This window comes from Gymnoscopelus microlampas (assembly GCF_963454915.1).
Source record: "Gymnoscopelus microlampas genome assembly, chromosome: 10".
Classification (NCBI taxonomy): domain Eukaryota; kingdom Metazoa; phylum Chordata; class Actinopteri; order Myctophiformes; family Myctophidae; genus Gymnoscopelus; species Gymnoscopelus microlampas.
In genome coordinates, this window is record NC_139947.1 from 29,911,774 (window position 1) to 29,930,760 (window position 18,987).

Genomic DNA, 18,987 nt, shown 5'->3' on the forward strand with positions numbered 1-18,987 from the left:
CAATATGTCATTTGGGGTCCTAGACAAGACAGCACATATAGCAAGCCTTATATCAACGTTGCTGGATATGCGCTATACAGTTTCGCGTTTTGGTGCTATTGGTATAATGTCCGTCAGCCTGAGCCGTAGAATGTCCAATGAGGGCCACCGTATGGGACATACACAGGTTTTCAAACCGGTCGCATGTTTAGTTGTTTGAGCAACGTCAATATTAGTCTCTTAATAATTGGTCAGGAAGAAAAAAAATGAATGTACAGGTCCAGCCATCAAATCCCAACAATCCGATTGTTTTCTTCGATGTCACCATCGGAGGACAGGTGAGTAAAGAAACAACAAAACAACACTGACTGGTGTGAAAGCCCGAGAGTCGCATGCAGCTCCCAGCTAACCTAACTAGCATAATGTAGCATTTACTCAAACAGGGATTGCGTGAGTTGTTGTATCATAATATCACTCTTAAAGTTGATTTGGTATATAATTCGAATTGATTTAGTACCTGCATAGCGTTTTTATTCATTTAAACTGCATTACATAGTGGTTATTGTGGTTTCATTATAATTCGGCTAGACTTGGATCAAAACTATCCTATGGTAACAGGATAGTTGGGCAGACTGGGGACCAAGGGAGAGTGGGCACCTCTGTGTTAAATTGGCTATTTCCCCCTAAATGTAACGTAATAAAATGTTTTTAAGTAAAGTATTCATGATTAGAACATACTTAAACATTCGACAATGAAGGTCTAATATTTCTACAATTGCTACAAAACCTGTTTTCTAGTCATTTCGGGGCATAAACAAGAAGTTGGAAGTATCAAATGAAGTCAGATAATGATTTACCGTACATGTTCACATCATGTATACTTTACCTTACTTTAAACCATTTTTCAAATATATATACATATATTTTTTTAACCTTTTGGACAAAATAGTCAATTTTACATCGAGGTGCACAGATATGTCCACCATAGTACCCAGTGCCCACCTATCCTGTATCCTAGATATGTAATCGAGTCTGACTTTTGCTTTCGTATCTATACAAAATTCAGACTCGACAATACATCTATGACAGTCTCTTTTCACTCCGCGTAAACGTGAGATTTCTGGTCATCTGCATTCTGCTGCATTTTACAGATTAAACAAACATGTTAAGCCGTTCGTTTTTCCAGGATAAACTGTCTTGCACCGAAAATAGACGATCTATAAGCGGCATACTCGCACTGCTAAGCTTTGTGAGCTTGCAGATCTGCTATTTTAGGTGGCGAGACGATGCGTTGGGCCGCCCTGTCTGGCGCCCGTTGTCTGACAAAAATGTATTTTTTAGAATATTTATTTAAAAGTAAATTTGACTGGCATTGCTATATGTAGTCTAGCCTAATCAGTTTAGCTCATTGTTGAACTTGCTGTACTATTCTTGACATTCTGTTAATGTGTCTGTTTGTAAAACACATTTCAGTAAACAGCTTCTTTATCATCCTTACATAGAGGTATTGTCAAACATTAGGAAATTGGAATACAATTCAACATTAATACATTGATATTGTCAAATAAAAATGATTTCACGTAAGCATAGATGTAATATGTTTGTTAGGTTGTCAAGTCAGGGAAGCCAACTTGAACGAGTCAGCTTGAATTGAGATTTAGCTCTGTGAGGTTAAATTAAATAATTTAATTTACAATGCGCTGATACTCTTAAGTTTCACATCTAAATGTCTAATATGTATGTACACATACCTGCTGCTCTGTTCATGCACTTTAAGTCTAACCTAAGGTTGATTGTATATAGATGGATGTATTTAGATATCTTGTTTTTTTGCTGTCTGCCAAGTTGAACAGAGATTGTAGTATTGTGACATACATTACACACGATAATGAATGTATTGTTCGAATGTTTTTTTAAATTATTTTTTTTACAGTTGATTGTGTGCGTTTAGACATTGTGAGGTGTGCAATGAATTTGAGGAATGCTGCTTAAATGAGTGACTGCTCATTGAAATAATCTGTTGATGTTCTTGAATCTTGACCATAACAGACTGGTATAATACGTATTTTTGGTGGATGGCTGTTTGGTTGTGCATTGGACAGAATTCAGTTGTCTTTAGGTACATGTAAAATACTGTGACTTTTGTCACAATTACTAGAGGAAGAATTTTATCAGATTTTGGAATTCACTCTTAAATCGGGCTAATGTTATGTTTTATTGAAAGTTTGATAAATTAATGTGGTTTCACTTCATAATTGTTGGGTGGTGGGAGAAAAGTTCTGCTAAATTGGACCTGAAGTAGACAGGCAATTAATACACAGAAGTAAGTGGTGTACAGTTTTAGACCAGACCAGATCTGTTATGAAACTATAGCTATAACAATTTACAACTTGGGAATCATGAGAATTTAGAGTTTAATTTGACCACTAGATGGAGTTGCCACTTACCATACTATTGTTAAAATGCTTGGGAATATATTCTAAGTAACAGAAAACACTCCTGCACATTGTCTTCGAAATGCAATTTATTTATTTTGAATTCGAATGCAACGTTTCAGTTGTTAGACCTTCATCAGGTTATCTAATAGATCAAGATAACCTGATGAGGGTCTAATATGGCTGAAACACACAGACAAGGTTCATTCAGTTATATTTTTTCAACGTTAAAGTAAACAAAATGCATCATACATAGTATTCTCTGGGCACTGCAGCAGTACTGTCTCGGGAGGTAGAGGTCATCTGGGAAACAGAAGGTTCCTGGTTCACTGGTTTGATCCATGGCATCGTGCTGGAGTGTCCTTGAACAAGACACTGATCCCCTTACTGTTTTTGACGAGCAACAAGTCTATTGTTTTCATTGTTTGTGTGTGTAGTGCACCAACTTTAAAGCGCTTTGGATAAAGGCGCTATAGAAATGCAAAAAAATATAAAAAGACACTTGACGCATCCCAATGTCCAATACAATGGGTGCTGGATCAAAAAAATACCATGTATAATAGAGCAGAAAGAACTGCACACATAATTCCCATTAAGAGGATTTTATTAAATGAAGTGACATTGAGCAACACAGGCTCTTCCTAAGACCAGCTATAGAAATGCAGACCATTTACAGTAATTACATGACATACCATTCTCAAAGTAAAGAACTTCAGAGACAGAAAAACAGAGGTGCAGGATGTGAATCATTGTACTTGCATTTGACCATAGATTATTAATTATGTTTTATGAACTATATATAACATACATCCTGGGAATTAGCACAGCAGATGTTTGAACTCTAATCAACACCACCAGAGTAATTTATGCATAAATCATTGCTCAAGGGCCACTCTATAATTTCCCAGTCCAGATTGTTTTTTAACTGGTGCTATATGCACCTTTCTAATGCTATCTATGATAGGATATCTTCCCCACTTTACATTACTTTGGAAAAACTTTGCAGAGTTTTGCAGAGCTGACTGCTGTTTTTGATCCTGAAAAGGTGCTAATCATCAGTCTAGAAGAAAAATGATGATGCAATTTGTATATTGTCAGTGTAGCTCTCCAGCTACTGATAAGATTTCCTACAGTGCATTCTGTATCTATCGAGCAACTTCTTGATTTGCTTTTACATGGAATACAGTAATAGAAAACGCCATCCATTCTGTTCAGACAGCTGTAGGAAGTTTGTGCTGATGGGTTCCTTTGCTCAGCTGCCAGTACCCACGGCATAAACACATGTCATCCGTCAGTTTATTGTATGGCCCTACCGTGTCGCTCTTTAACCAGAACACCACACCTGTCAATACACTGTTCATGCATTCCAGCCAAAGATGGTTGACAATAACATAAGAAGGTATTCCAATGCCCATCCACAGACACATCACAGATATCACCAGATAAGGCATCCATATTGAAGCGAAGCCCAGAGTTAAACTGACGCACAGAGATGGACGATGCATGACTTGAGGTTCTGTCAGGATATTATTCTCACCACTCTTGGTGTCTTTCATCGCCAGATTCGCCACAGATCTGAACTGTAAATCACTCCTCAGCTTCGGGCGAGGTTCATTCCTCTGTTGATTCAACTTTTCGGCTTCTTGAAACCACTGGTATAGCCTTGGGTAGTGGGGCAGCAAAGTTAAAAGGACGTAGATGAAAAGCCCGAAAACAAAGTAGCTGACCATTCTTGACTCATGTACTTCACACACCAGTGCCATAGCTCCTCCCAAGTCCTCGATTTCCATCATGGCTGTTGTCACTGATCCGGTGTTGTAGACAACAGCCATTGTCCACATCAGTAAGACTAAGACTACGTTACATAGGGATTTGCAGAGGGGGCTCAACCTGCTTGTGAGCATATCCCCTGATGCATAGTCCAGCAGGCCCAGGCCTATTGTAGGAACTGGTAATGCTGCATATACTGCAGAGGCATGTGCTAAGATGAAGCAAACGGACACAGGAGATCTTATAGGCCCAAGAAACCACACAGTCACCATGGTGCATGCCAGGACGGCATCAGCCACAATGAAGGACAGTGCACATATGCTTAGAAAGGAGCTACGCCATTTCTGCTGGCATAGGTGCAAGACAACCATGCCCAGGCCCAACTTGCACAAAAAGAGGAACGTGTACAGTCCAGTGTTGTTTAAATGACAACCATCATTCTGCTCCCAGTACTCTATAATTGCGAGCATTTTGACAGTGCTGTTTCCCAGAAATGTCGGCATGTTGGGTGACATTTTGGCTAATGCCTTAGCACAGCTCACTCCAGCCTGGGTGCTTCAGAGAAAGCTGTTGAAGACAAGAATAATAGTGGTTAGACCACACACAGAAAAAAACAACAATTAAAAATACAGCAGATTCAGCATTCTGTTATGAGGGACTTTGACATGCATTTCACACTGCCAGTAGGCCAAGGAAGGAAGGCCTGAATATTGCACTTTACCCCGTTTTAATGATGTTGAGGACATAATAAACATAATTTTAGAGTGTGTTTTGTATTCGTTTCAAAATATGTGGCATACAGATTTGAATCTCAGTTCTTCCTGGACTACAATGGACTACAGTCTGTGCTTCCTGTACTTCCAGTCAGAACGGTCCCTCCAACTGATTGAGGTCGGGAATGATCTGAAATTATCTGGGTTATCTGCCCAAATATCCTGCCCACACAACATTCGAGATCCACATGGAAGCCTCACTGTTAATAGAACCTTGTCTTGTCTTCATTGTACTTTGAAGTGAATGTTATTATTCACTTCATATATATTATATTTGAAAACATTTACGTTTGTCTCATCAAACAAACACATGCTGTTGCTCCTGCATTCAGCCAGCAATGATTACTGCCTGTGCCCGGCTGAGTCGTAAGTCACAATGGACTGCAGCTAGGCAGACAGACCATGTGCCATTATTGAGTGTGTGACAGAGGAAGTAATTTTTTGTGGCAGGGGAAATGTGGGCATGCAAGTTGGCATCACAAGGCTTTTCAACTCATGCACAAAGTAGCTGTTTTCTTTTTCAGAAGTGTCAACCAACCAACTCAGGTTTTTTTTAAAAGTGCTGTCTGTCACCCAGTCATCCCTCCATCTTTACCCTTAAGTTGTCAGTTTTTCTTCACTGTCCTGACTAAATGCAGCAAAAAAGACCTAATCCAGGCGATTACACGTAAATGCATTTCACACTACTAAAATAAACAGTATTTTTCTTGTGTTTAAAAAAATACTCAGCAGGACAAGTCGCTTTAGTGTTAACTCCATTCATAGATCTTAGTCTGAGGTCATCTGGGAAACAGAAGACTGATCCTTTGTTCTGTATCAGCTGTGCTTAATAGTGAGATGTCAAAGCAATGTTGTTACGCTGTTCAGTGGTGTAGGTAGGCATTTCTAGCATTTCAAGTTTGACTGGCCTACCTGCTATCAGAGTTACTTTGTAGCACTTAGCTTGCTTGTTTACTTACGATTACTTAAAGGGATAATTCACCCAAAAAATTACATATTTTCTATCAATTATACACCCCATGAAGCCTTTAATTCATGGAGATTTTTTGTTTTTGCTTAATGCTTCTCCCAAACCCTTTTTCAGGGACTTGGACAACTGTTATGATTTACACTATGATTATTATGAATACTAGTGTAAAGCTGCTTATGCCTCCGGTAGGAGACTCAAAGTTTACACTTTGAGTCGGGGCGGCCATAGCTGAGTGGTTAGTGAGCCCGCCTAGGGAGCCAGAGGCCCTGGTTGAGGCCCTGGTTGCCCCAGGTTCGATTCCAGGCCAGGCCAGCATATGTGTCGATGAAATGAAATTTGTCCCTGAGCAAGACTCTTAACCCCTAATTGCTCACAGGTTCTCATTGGAAACAAGACCGCAAGGACTTTCATGAACGACCTGTTAAAAGGAATTATCCTTACCGCTCCGCTGCCGGTCATCAAATTATTGGCTTAGGAATGTGACAAAAATGTGTATTCAAGTGTGTAATTGATTGGAGAAAAAAAAACATTTTGGGGGTGAACTATCCCTTTAACCGCTACCCTGTTGTTAATTGAGTCGTTAAGCCAATTGATTTTTCACAACTCCTTGCAACTGCCATTGGGTATAATGGTTGCAAGTAGTTGCATGTTGCAAGGAGTTGCATTGTGTAGTTTGGCCTTACAACTAAGTGCAACGAACCAAAAGACAAGTGCAACTAACCAAGCTGGCCATTTAACTTTTTAAAATATAAAATAAAATACATTTTCATTAAAGTATTAGATATTGTTAACACTAGTATTATTATATTTAAATACCATGTCTCTGTCTTTTAGCTTTGAGAAGGCATGATCATTAAGTGCAGTGCATTCTGGAAAATGTAACTGTAAATTCTTTCAACACAAAATTGTTAGTGTGTATGTGATCAAACACTAAAATGTTATCTTTTGCAAGAGTAGAGAAAGAAAAGTATATTTAGTTGATTCCACAGAGAATGACAAGTGTGCCTTTACCTGTTGTCCTAGTCACATGTGTTTCCGTCAAGAGCCAGCTGCTGCCTGCATCAAGTCCTCTTTCCAGTGGAAGAAGCAGCTCACTCTCTAGCTGCTCACTCTCCAGTCAAGGGTCACATGAGATAGTACATCTACATCCAGCTTCTTCCTGCTCCGTCTCCCTGCTGACTGCTGTGAACATCTTGTAGCAAACACTCTGTCTTTAGATAGACCGGTCTGTTTTGCCCCTCCCCTGGGTACCTCCCCCACAGGTGACAGGTGACTCTCATGCTTATTTGCATGTTGGTTAAACTGGCCGGATGACGGACACACCCTTTTACAATAGATGTATCTATCTAGCTAAGTTCTTTGTCCATATGATGTTTCACTGTACTAGAAACCCAGTGAAACCAGTCTTAAAATGCTAGGTGTCAAGGACGTTGGCACAGATTGCCCTTAGGCATTGATACCTCAAATTGAGATTGATTTGAACTGGCAGGGAGTCAGTGACAGCCAATAGTAAACGTAGTTTAGGTTTGCAAAAATCAAACTTGTTTTTTGATAAAAATGCCTTTTGGAAGTCATGCCCAAATTATTTGTATAACAGTATACGTTTGTCTGGCTCTCTGTACGCAAAATCACACTGATTCATAACCTCATTTATGGCTGTGGGTGGAGTTTCATGTGTTTGCTTTGTTATCAGTGTAAATGTTACGGTTTCTATGACCGGAGCAGTTTGGCCTCAGGTAGTGGTCTGAAAAGGGACACAAAGGCCAGGTGTGGTGAATGCAGCCATGTTTCAGTTGTTAGTTCCCCTCATTCTACTGAAGATTTGACTGATGGTATGTAGCGCTGTATTCAAGACCACCTAAACTACAGCAATGTCAGTACAGAGACCAAAGAGGGCTTGAGAGTCAAGACTGAAGGCCAGTCCACACCAATGCAACTCCTTGCAACTGCCATTGGGGATAATGGTTGCATGTAGTTGCATGTTGTTAGGAGTTGCATTGGTGCGGTCTGGCCTTAGACAGAGCCTTATTTAGCCTTAATGTCTTACAACAGCCTGAGTCTGACTAATTAAGTATTCAATCAATCAATCAATCAAGACCAGAACATTTTTAATCCTAATAGAGACCAAATGAGCCAAGTGATTCTATTCTACAGAAGGCAATCTTTTGATCACAAAATGCAATTGTATTTGACTGACTTTGGAAAAGATCAGGAATGGATATAATAAGACAGAACTGTATCAAACCACTGCTCGTGCTAATGAGAAAATTAGGTTGTCTACTACTACATACAGACTGGTGTCAAATTAAAGGATAAATCAACAGTGTCTTAGTAGGTGGTGTTTGGTGACCACGAGCCGTGACCAGAGTTCTCTGGTCCGAGTTAGATTTCAGGTGAGACGGAGACGGGAGTGGGACCATCATATTGTGGTCTTGAGACCGGACCGGACTACAGCCTTAAAGGTTTTTGAAAACCTGCTGTTGAAAGTGTGATGTCATGCCCCTGTATTCAAAAGTTAAACACTGTAGGCCTAATCAATACTTTTCAGGTACTCTAGTTTTTGTGTTGGTCTCAAGTCACTTGAAGCTGATCCTTTTAAATATGCTTTTAACATAAGGTTACAAAATGTTAATTGGTTAAAGTTCTATTATGTATTTTTTATTTTACAGAATAAAATGTTATTTTGTCCAATCTGTATGGTAAAGTATATTAATACAATATAACATATACAATTGGGGTGATTGTATTCGGTATCTGCTCTTCTATTAGTATTGAGACATTTAGATCTTAGTGTCTAGGTTGGACACAACCTTTTCAAATTCAAAATTCAAATTCTTCCCAGAGCAAACAGGCAGACTCTATTATCTCAGTGGTAAAAATGTCAGCACTTGTGCTGGAGACCCAGGTTCAAAACCGGAGTATAACAGGGAAGTTACAAAGTGCAGTTAGTTATAAAAACGAAAATGAAACAAGTTCAAAATGACATAACATTGTGGGCAGACATGGTGAACAAAAATATGATCTGGATATTAATACGCTTTTAAGACACACAAACTGTTGAAGCATGATTAATAATGTAGATTTAGCTTACCTATCAAGCATAGATGGACGTATGCTCTTATGACCACAGTTTCCTTTTCCTATGATGAGTGATGACTGTGATGACATGACATTTTACCACCAAGTTACATTTGTTACTACCCTAAAGAATGTAATATACACAGCAGAATATAACAGAATTCCACTGACGGTCTGTTTTCACTGTGAGCTGTCGCCGAGAAGTGTGGGGAAAGCTGTGTGGTTGTATGGCGGCGACAAACCACTCTTTTCATAAATTGTTTCCTTTCACATATGCGCACACGCGCACACACCACACAGTGTGTGTGCTTCAATCTCCTCTACTGTCCTCCAGTTCCCCCAGTAGTTTGTGGGAGGCCTGTGTTGGCTGATGCTCCGGCATCCCCCCCACACTCACTCACAATCCATGGAATAATACGTAGATGAGCAGGGCTCAACACAGAGTAGCCTACACAGAGGATGCTTGGAAACATTCATGTGTTGCATACATTTATTTGGAAAACTCTTAACCCATTCAATCCGGGAACGCATCTACAAATGTCTTTTAAATCCTAACTAGTTTCTGAAAAACGTATGTTGCTATATCAGTGGTGCTCAAACTTTTTCATGTCAAGGACCCCCAAAATTATTTGTATTTGGCCGCTGAACCCCCATATCACAATATTTAGTTCCAGGGACCCTCAGAAGCAAAGATTTGAGTTACAAATGTTCGCTTTAAAAATGTATATTCAAAGATTTTCACAATTTTTCAGAAGATCTACAAGCTCATAGCGCTATGAGCTTGTATATCTGCTATTTTTGAATAGCCAAAGTATAAAATAATGGTTATAGCTAAAATGTAAAATGACACAGTATGCATTCCCGGATTGAATGGGTACATTTTACAACCCAATATGCTAGCCGGCAGTGACGATTGCTGTCACAAGAAATGGGGTGAAATGACGTTCCCCATGACCGTCCAGGGTACTTGTTAAAGCTGGTAGATGCAAAGTAGTTTACTTGCTTACTTGGCCTCCTCCTCATTTGGGAACTAAAAGGCATGATTATGATTAGAGGCATCTGATCTATCTGTGTATGATTTGTCATTAGTTACATACCGTCATCAGGGGAGAGAAAAAAATCACACGCCTTGGGACAAAGTAATGGTATACAGTACTTCATGTTTAGTGTTACACATGATACTCCACCAAAGAATGTCCTTAAGCTAAATTCAGGTATAGGAACTGGTCTGTCAAGATAACGCTGTCAATCTTGTATATCACTGCCTTAGGAACACAATGGTGTATGTTAATATATTCAAGTGACATAACCCGTTTGCCCAAGGCGGAGCAGGTTGACCTATATTCCTAACATTTGTTATTCTCTGGTTGTTTGTGGTGACAAAACGTGATCAACTGTTTTTCAGGAAGTTGGACGTATGAAGGTTGAACTGTTTGCTGATGTGGTTCCGAAGACGGCAGAGAATTTCAGGTAGGGAACAGGCCTGCAGAATACGCTGCACTGTCACCGTAAGGTGAATGTGTGCTGTAGCGCATTTCATACAGATATGTTACAAAGTACAGGATACCATCCCCCAAGCACACACATAACATAAAGCATTATTATATCACATCACTCCATCCATGTATCGCTTTCCTTTTACATCATTCGCAATCTGCCACATAGTGATGATGTCAAACCCAGAGTGTGGGAACGAGAAGGATTTTTATCTAAGTGTAATCAGTTAAGATGCAAGCGTTAATGTTAGCATTATAGAAGAAATGGGATACATGCCTATCTTGACTGCAGCATGGAACGTATATATCAGCCTCTAATGCTGCTGATATTGCTGCTATTGATACTTAACGTGCGACGCTTACCCAAAAAAACAGACCTACAAGCTATCAACGCAGTGGACTTTGTATATTTAACTCCCCTCACAAAGTGACAGCTGTTGCGCTCGCCATGTTTACACACATAGGACACACCAATGCAAATAGGTTGACAATGTCTGAATACACAAATCCAACTTGATCATTTGCAAATAACAGTAGGGACAGTCATATTCATATTTGAAAAACAAACATAGGCTAACCCCCGCCATGCATATACTGTATGTGCATATGGGACTTAAATATGGATTCTGGCACAATGTACCTAAATGATGAAATCTAAGTGAGTGCACCAACTTGCTAAGTGTGTCAAGTATCATGTGATTTTGAGGTTTTTAAGATATGTTTTGAGAGGCATCAGGCCTCAGGAAAGAAATCCAATCAAAGTAAGAGAGACAAAGGTCGCTGGTATGGTCTTAAAGGAAGAGTTCACCCAAAAAAATACTTATTTTCAATCAATTGCACACCACATGAAGCCTTGAATTCATGATTTTTTTGTCGCATTCCTAAGCTAATAATTTGATTCCTGTCTCCTACCGGCTAATGTATCCGGTAGGAGACACAAAGTAGATTATTTGTGTCTCCTACCGGAAATACACCTGGTCATCAAATTATTGGCTTAGGAATGTGACAAAAACAAATCCATGAATTCAAGGCTTCATGGGGTGTGCAATTGATATAAAATAAGTATTTTTTTGGGTGAACTCCTCCTTTAAGTAGTCTCACCCAGCCGTGTCTAATTAGTTTGACTCAGGCCAATTTGCACAACAGGTGTGTACTCACACCTAGCCCAGAGTCTAATTAGTTTGACTCCACACTACACACACCACAATGTACATTTTGGGATTGATGTGTGCCATGTTCTATTTTATTTGTTTATTTATTGTGTGGCGATTGTTCTATGTCTGTGAAAGGTGCTCTACAAATACATTTTACTTACCCATTGACTATTTTTACTGTGGATAATTTCTGAATGTGAAGGATGTTAACTGTCTTGTTCCTCTCTTGCAGGCAGTTTTGCACTGGAGAGTTCAGGTAAGCAAGTGAAGTGCTGAATTCTGTGATGCTGGTAGAAAAATGCAACATGGTATACATTCTTCCTCAATCATGTGTGTGAAAGTGTTATAAGGTCCAGGTCCTAAATTAGGCATTGATTGTGTTCTGGCCCATCAATAATGGCTTAGGAAACAAACTGACGTTAATTTGCCCAAGTGGCACTTCATGGATTAATACACTTCTATTACGCACTAAATTGGTCTTTGCATTGTCCCCTTTAGTGACATAGATGTATTCCTTTGCACAATTACTCTGGATGATTATTTTTGCCACTTTTCTATCCTTTTTGATATGGACTGCTGGACCAGTGTGTCAACATGATCACACTCGCAATCAGAATCAAGTTTATTATCACATCACACAATTATTACAGGTGTAATCGTAATATTGTTTTAAATATAAATTCTATCCTAAAAGTGTGGTTGAAATTATTTTTGTGCAAGTTCTCAACATTGCAGTTACGGGAAGAGTTACAATAGGGAAGAGAGAATAATAATAATAATGATAATAATAATAATAGTAATAATAATATCAAACTTTATTTGCATAGCACCTTTCATGACATCAAATGCAGCCCAAAGTGCTTTACATAAAAAAGATCAACAAAAAAAAGGAGAACAGAACACGGAACAGAAATAACAGGAAGGCAGCAAGGCAAATTAAATATACAAAGTCCAGTGTACATAAGGTGCATGATTAAATTTAGCAATGGATAGATGGCACCATGGTAGGCAGAATTGCTTCTTGTGCAGGTGGAAAACATGTCCACCATATAAAAAAGCAGCAGGTATATCAAATCAGTGTCATGTGCATGGTTAAAGTGACATGTTAAAAATAGAGCATCAGGTAAAACACATCAAATAGAAGCAGGTATGAAAACATGGTTTCATGATTTCATTGGTTAAAGTGACATGGTTACCATAGCAGTGAGTATTGAGTCACCTTCTGGTGACTGATATCAATGTACATAACTGATAGTGTTTTTGCCGCAACAGAGTGCAGACATAGTAATGTGTACTAAGTGATATGCCTTAGTGGCGGCAGTTGTAAAAGGTTTCCTCCCATAGAGTGTAAAACCACAAGTACTGTCAAATTTCTTGCTCTTTAATATGCTGGTTCCTACCTAAACTGTAGAAGATATGGTTGATAAAAAGTTGCTTATGTAAGGTACTAGGGCTTAATATTCGAATTTCGAATATTCCTCGAATATGGGGGAAATATGTATATTTGAATATGAAAATTTGAATGTAAAAAAAATAATATCTCATGTTTATTTGACAGGAACAATACAAAAAACAATGTATTATTGGATCCGAGCACTTGATACATTGTTTCTTGTAATGTCCCTGTCAAATAAACATAAAAAAAAACAAAACTTTTATTTATTTTTTAATATCTTTTTAAATAATAATCATCATTTCTGAGGAAAGTTACCAGCCCTATAAGGTACTGTGGCAGTAACTGATAATTGCTGTTGATGTATATAATGAGGCAAGGTTATATGCACAGTGTATATTTAAATACTTTATATATTTATTTATTATCCTATTAGTATTCACCTGTTTCCAAGGCTGTGTGTTTTCCACTTCCTGTCGATTTGATCCAATGAAATCCAATGAAATCGACAGGAAGTGGAAAACACAGCCTAGGAAACGGGTGAATAAAACGTTTTGAAACTAATTCAAAACATAACAAACATGAGCCAGTCCAAAAGTGTTCATAAATCTATCCGTCCAGCTATCTATCTGTCTGTCTGGATAGATCGCACATAAAGTTGATTTTATCAAAAAGCACAACAGCTAGTGTGTCCTCCACCAGGATGCAAAATAGTAGACTGTTTCCATGTGATGAAGGGTTGGAGACGGATCCAATTTAAGGTTTATTTTTTGGCCCATACCACATAACTGAATAGTAGCCTAACTGGAATTGTAATATTTGTCTTGGGGGTGGTAATTGTACTCTCATTTGTGTCACATTTATACATATTTGGTAAGAGCATACAGTATAAAGTAGGAAAATTAGGTCACAATGACTGGTGAATCCTACTGTTTCACCGGAACAACCTCTAAATAGTTGTTTACCTGCCAAAGTAGTCCGAAAGGTAGGCAAACGTACCAGTTACAGACAGCTATCGCAGACAGTTGTAATATGTAATATGTGTAATATTCACAATATATGTAATATTCTGGCATATACTGTATATGCAGTGATGTACTGCACAATTTGCAGACAAGTCATGTGTTTGTCTTCATCTCCTGTTTGAAATGTCTCACCCTCAGAAAAGATGGAGTCCCTATTGGGTTTAAAGGCTGCACATTCCACAGGTAGGCGCACTTGCACTGGAAGGAAACAGGATTGATGAAGTGAAAAAGGAAAAACTTTGATTCCAAAATCCAAACTAACCAATCTTGTCTGCTTGAAGTTGTCATTCACTTAGATACACCATTATCACCACTGATATTAGAGATTTCCCAAATACTCTGTTAGTATGTGCTGTAGCATTCACATTACCGAAAAGCATATTTTCGAAGGCAGAATAAAATAATGCAACCCGTAGATTTGCTTCTTTGTTCATTTATTTGTACAGTAATAAATCAGGTTTGAATGTGAAGCCTTTAGAAACAGAATTGTATAATACAAATGATAAAAAACTAAATACAATTAGGGAAATAACATAGTGGGGAAAAATGCCTCTTATTTTTTTACAAAGTCATACAATACTTGTTTTTCCTAATGAAACCAGTGACAAACATGCCACTTAAACAAGGTTGACTGCCCTAATATTTTTTATTTGCTTATTGGTAGGGTAATCAAAGACTTCATGATCCAGGGTGGGGACTTTGTAAATGTGAGTACACACACTTCAACTGCATTTTAGTTAATGATTGTTCTCTGATGACACATTGCAAGTGCAGTCAGTATATGGGATGTTTTTCCACTACATTACTCTGTTTCAGAGTAATGCTCTAGTAGTTTAAACCTCTTTTTCTTTTTTTTAACCAGTTTCAGAGTTCTTAAATGTGATATTGCACATGATTGATATATATTTCACCTAGACATTCACTGAGAATACTTTGTTTGCACTAGTGCTTCAAAGCACAAAAGCAGGTTGGATTTTAGGAAAATGTGTACTGTGTAACCTTTTGTTGTGATTTAATTCTTATCATGATTTTGTTTTTACTTTGTCCTTGCACTTGATTTGAGCTTTGAATGTCATGAATATAGATCAATATAAAATATAAAATGAATAATAGTTAGAGGTGGAAAGGGTTAGCCATCTCTCACCCTCTAGTGGACATGTTGTGCATTACACTTGAGCTTGTGTCCTAGACCGTCCTATGCTATCCTGATGTGCCTTTTGTACTTTTGTGCAGGGCGATGGAACTGGCATTTGCAGCATCTACAGAGGTCCATTTGCGGACGAAAACTTCCGAATGAAGCATTCTGCCCCTGGTCTTCTGTCCATGGTGTGTTAAAGATTACTCTCCCCATCCACTATATAAAGAAAAACAAAAAAAACAAAACAATAGTAGTTACATTTTAAATATTGCATGGATTAAATCAAAAGGTAAATAATCCCAACCGTGGTAAGCAAATATATTTTCAGAGCTCCTAGTCCTTTACAATAATATACTGTAGTTCTTCTGCACACTAATTCATATTCTCCATATTATTCCTCAGGCAAATAGTGGTCCTGGAACAAATGGATGTCAGTTTTTCATCACATGTACCAAGTGTGACTGGTTAGATGGGAAGCATGTCGTTTTTGGTATGGTGTTTTATCAATCAATTGGAATTTATTCATGTCTGAGTTCAATTTTGATTGACTGATTTTCTCTTTTTTCATAACATGTGATTTTAGGAAAAATTGTTGATGGCTTGCTGGTCATGAGGAAAATTGAGGTAATGAAAAAGTATAATATTGTCATATTGATTTTGAAGTTTTAATGTATTCAATTACCTGAATATTTGATGAGTACAAAATGTTCCAGCGTTCTAGTAGCTAGCCCCCCCCTCTCTTTGTTTTACCCTTTTTGAGCTCACACCTAATTCAACATGGACCTTAATATTCCACAAATATTCCTAATATTTCATTTAACTACTATTAAATGCTTTGGGGCGTGTAAAGCTGATCACTTTATTTAGCATCCATGTAAACACGTTGGAATCTCTGATAAGAATGATTTCAATTTGATTGAAGGAATATTTTTCATGTAAAAGCAGCTACTGCTTCTGATGTAAGGAAAAAAACATGAGTAACTTATATGGTAGTATTGTGTACACTTATTACTGTAAAAAGAAATGTGGTCACCACTGCGACAGTATCCCTACATGACCCGCTTTCCATTGCCTGTTTCTCCCCTCTGCTGGCCAAGAAAAGCTATTTATCTACCTTTTTCCAGCATGTGCTCCCACAACTATTAACGATCATAATACATGGACAACACATTTAACTTCGGATTGAAACCAGGGATGGTCATTTTGTATTACTTTCAGGGATCATGTTAATGCGCAATAATACTTTTGTAGAGGATTCGATTGTGTAGTTAACTTGCCATGATGATGTAACTCCAAATATTGACGATATCTTGCTCCGATCCTTAGAAATTGATATTCCAAAATTAGTGTCCTCATTGACTTACATTGCACAGTTAAATGGCTCTCAAAGTGCTCTCTTAGCACATAAAGAAACACAAACAAAACAGATTCTTTCAATATATAACATGACAAAACCCAGTACAGATTTCCTTTAAAGAAAATAATCAACATGGAGCAACAGACCAATGAAGGAAACCGAGCTTTAGATAATTTGCAATGACATTTGAGAAGTTTCTAACATAAATGTTCCCCCAAATTCCAACAGAATGTTCCTACTGGTCCCAACAACAAACCCAAGCTCCCTATCGTCATTGCCCAATGTGGAGAGATGTGATGTGGCTCTACTCGCGAGAACCGCAGACCCACAAGACCATTTGTTTTCTGCAGGGAACCAATGAACCAACCATACCACCTCTTTGTTTTAATACATGAGCCAATTTGTACTCTTTCTCTCAGCAAAACTCAACCAGCTCTTGTGTAAATTAAGGCTATAGGGATTAAGTTTCTCTTTTTTGCTGGTATTAATGTTCAATCAGAATTGACTTAAAGTAACAATACATACCCAGTAGGACATGTCGGTTAGATAAAGAACATCTTGAACTGAAAGGCTTCATGCATTGATAGATAAGCCAAATCTGATTTGATGCACCTAAAACCTAATGTACAGTACATGATTCACATAGGCCTATTTTTGTGCCTTATGTCTGGCCTATTAACAGTTGGGGGGAGTTATCACTGGGTTGTAAACGAGGTAATGGAAGCTGTTCAAGTCTATGAGCGATGTCCAGATTAAGTTTGTTCTCACAAAAATGCAATTGAGAAAAAAAGAAATTACAGCTGGAAGGATAGTTGGTTTGTAAACATTTGTAATTCAAACACTCTTTGAACCAACTGTGTGACTAATAAATTCTTTTACATTTTTTTTATAAAACTGCATGAATTCTCACTTGTTTATGAAAATGAATTGTTCAATAACAATTGTTCGCCTGTGATTAGGGTGGTGATATGGTATTTGAGTGTCATCAAATGGAGGTGAAACTTAAAAAATATATTGCGAGATTATATGTAAAGTAATTAGAACGGTAGCAACATTTATATCAAGTTAAATTTAATAAATGCTTACATTTCATTTTTAAAAAGTATATAAGATAAGACCTTTATTGATCATGCGAGGGAAATTCAGTTGCCAAAGGCAGTACAGCATACAGTTAAAGGGCAAGACAAAGTAGGCCTACTGGACATACAGCAGTGTAAAAACATCGCACAAAAAGAGGCACGATCAATAATTACCAATATACAACAGTATATATCCTACACAACGATAACTATGTCAGATTCTTACTGTAATGAGCTGTTGTTACTTCAGAGGTAATTGGAACAAGCCAATCGACCATTGTGTCCCTCATTATGAATCTTCATTGCTACTGGCACAAAAGTCTATAAGTATCTTATTTCCCCTTGGGGTAGGTGAATCTATCATTTCCTCTCCTGCTCCACAATCTCCATGTGGAGATTATATTCATGATGCTGTGACATGAGTGTAAACTGGTTTTAAAATAATGTCAACTGTATATATTATTACAACCGTGTGTATAATAGCCTACTTACTCTCTATTTTCTGAGGTTTCAATATCCAGAAAGGGTCTTCCAATTTCAAACTGCAAGATTGCATTTAATAAGTGACTACAGTGACTTGGCCTAGACGTCATTAACAGAGCATAATAAAGTCTCACAATGTCAGTGAGAGGAGTTGAAAGGCACAAGAGTCCTCAGAGGCACAGTTTTGCCAAACAAGTCCTCTGTTGAACTTATGGGCTACCTCTTATCCCAGCCCCACATACAGATCCAACCTACCAAAACCCCCTCCCCCAGCCTGCGCTCTCCCTCTCTAGTCTGCTTGGACCCCGTTCCCCCGACACAAAAGAATCCTTTCAGATGGAGGCTCTCTTATGGAAGCAGGAAGAGTTCTTTTAGGAAGGGTTGGCGGGGGGGGGGGGTGTTTTACTTCGTGGTGAAGGCTTTCTGGGGTCAATGCTAAAGCCCATCTTTGTGCGAGAGAGCGGGGCTCGTCCATAAACAACGAGCTCTTCACACATCAACCAGCGCTCATAAACAGTGCCACTGCCAGTGGGGGCATTAACATGACAATAGGTGGGGGTGGGAGTGGTCTACCCTCTGTCTGGCTCGGGAGAGGGGCAAACAAAAAATTCACCCGTTTAAATTAAAGCCAAATGATAATGACAGCAAGTATGTCTTGTTCTCCAACTCGCCTATAATTTATGGATCATCATCATCATCATGTGAGGAACAAACTGAGATATAGGCCGTGGGACTGTGAAAATATACTGTCAATATAGTCTAGAGTTCCAGTGATTGGGTTGCAGTCTTCATGAAAACCTATTTCCCTGGCGCATAGGACTGCATTAAATGCATCCAAAATATAGTGTCTTTCTATG

General features: G+C 38.4%; 1 protein-coding gene and 1 long non-coding RNA gene across 2 annotated transcripts; one reads left to right on the top strand and one right to left on the bottom strand.

Moving 5' to 3' along the window:
- Positions 1–150: 150 nt before the first annotated feature.
- On the top strand, positions 151–17,456 carry ppih (peptidylprolyl isomerase H (cyclophilin H)). The gene is made up of 9 exons (XM_084068320.1): positions 151–317; positions 10,411–10,475; positions 11,888–11,911; positions 14,212–14,256; positions 14,738–14,780; positions 15,307–15,399; positions 15,614–15,701; positions 15,795–15,835; positions 16,797–17,456. Exons 1-9 carry the CDS (start codon positions 246–248, stop codon positions 16,863–16,865), a joined length of 540 nt encoding a protein of 179 aa, XP_083924446.1. The 5' UTR covers positions 151–245; the 3' UTR covers positions 16,866–17,456.
- LOC311053105 lies at positions 4,114–9,324 on the bottom strand. The gene is made up of 3 exons (XR_014601610.1): positions 9,019–9,324; positions 6,939–7,119; positions 4,114–4,751 (listed from the first exon to the last, which is right to left on the bottom strand). It is a non-coding gene; the product is annotated as an uncharacterized lncRNA (long non-coding RNA).
- Positions 17,457–18,987: the final 1,531 nt, after the last annotated feature.

Bases quoted from the DNA above. Each gene is read 5' to 3' on its own strand.
- ppih (XM_084068320.1), top strand. From the start codon at position 246: ATGAATGTACAGGTCCAGCCATCAAATCCCAACAATCCGATTGTTTTC. The intron at 318-10,410 runs GTGAGTAAAGAA...ACTGTTTTTCAG, and splicing joins ATGTCACCATCGGAGGACAG to GAAGTTGGACGTATGAAGGT. The intron at 11,912-14,211 runs GTAAGCAAGTGA...TCTCACCCTCAG, and splicing joins TTTTGCACTGGAGAGTTCAG to AAAAGATGGAGTCCCTATTG.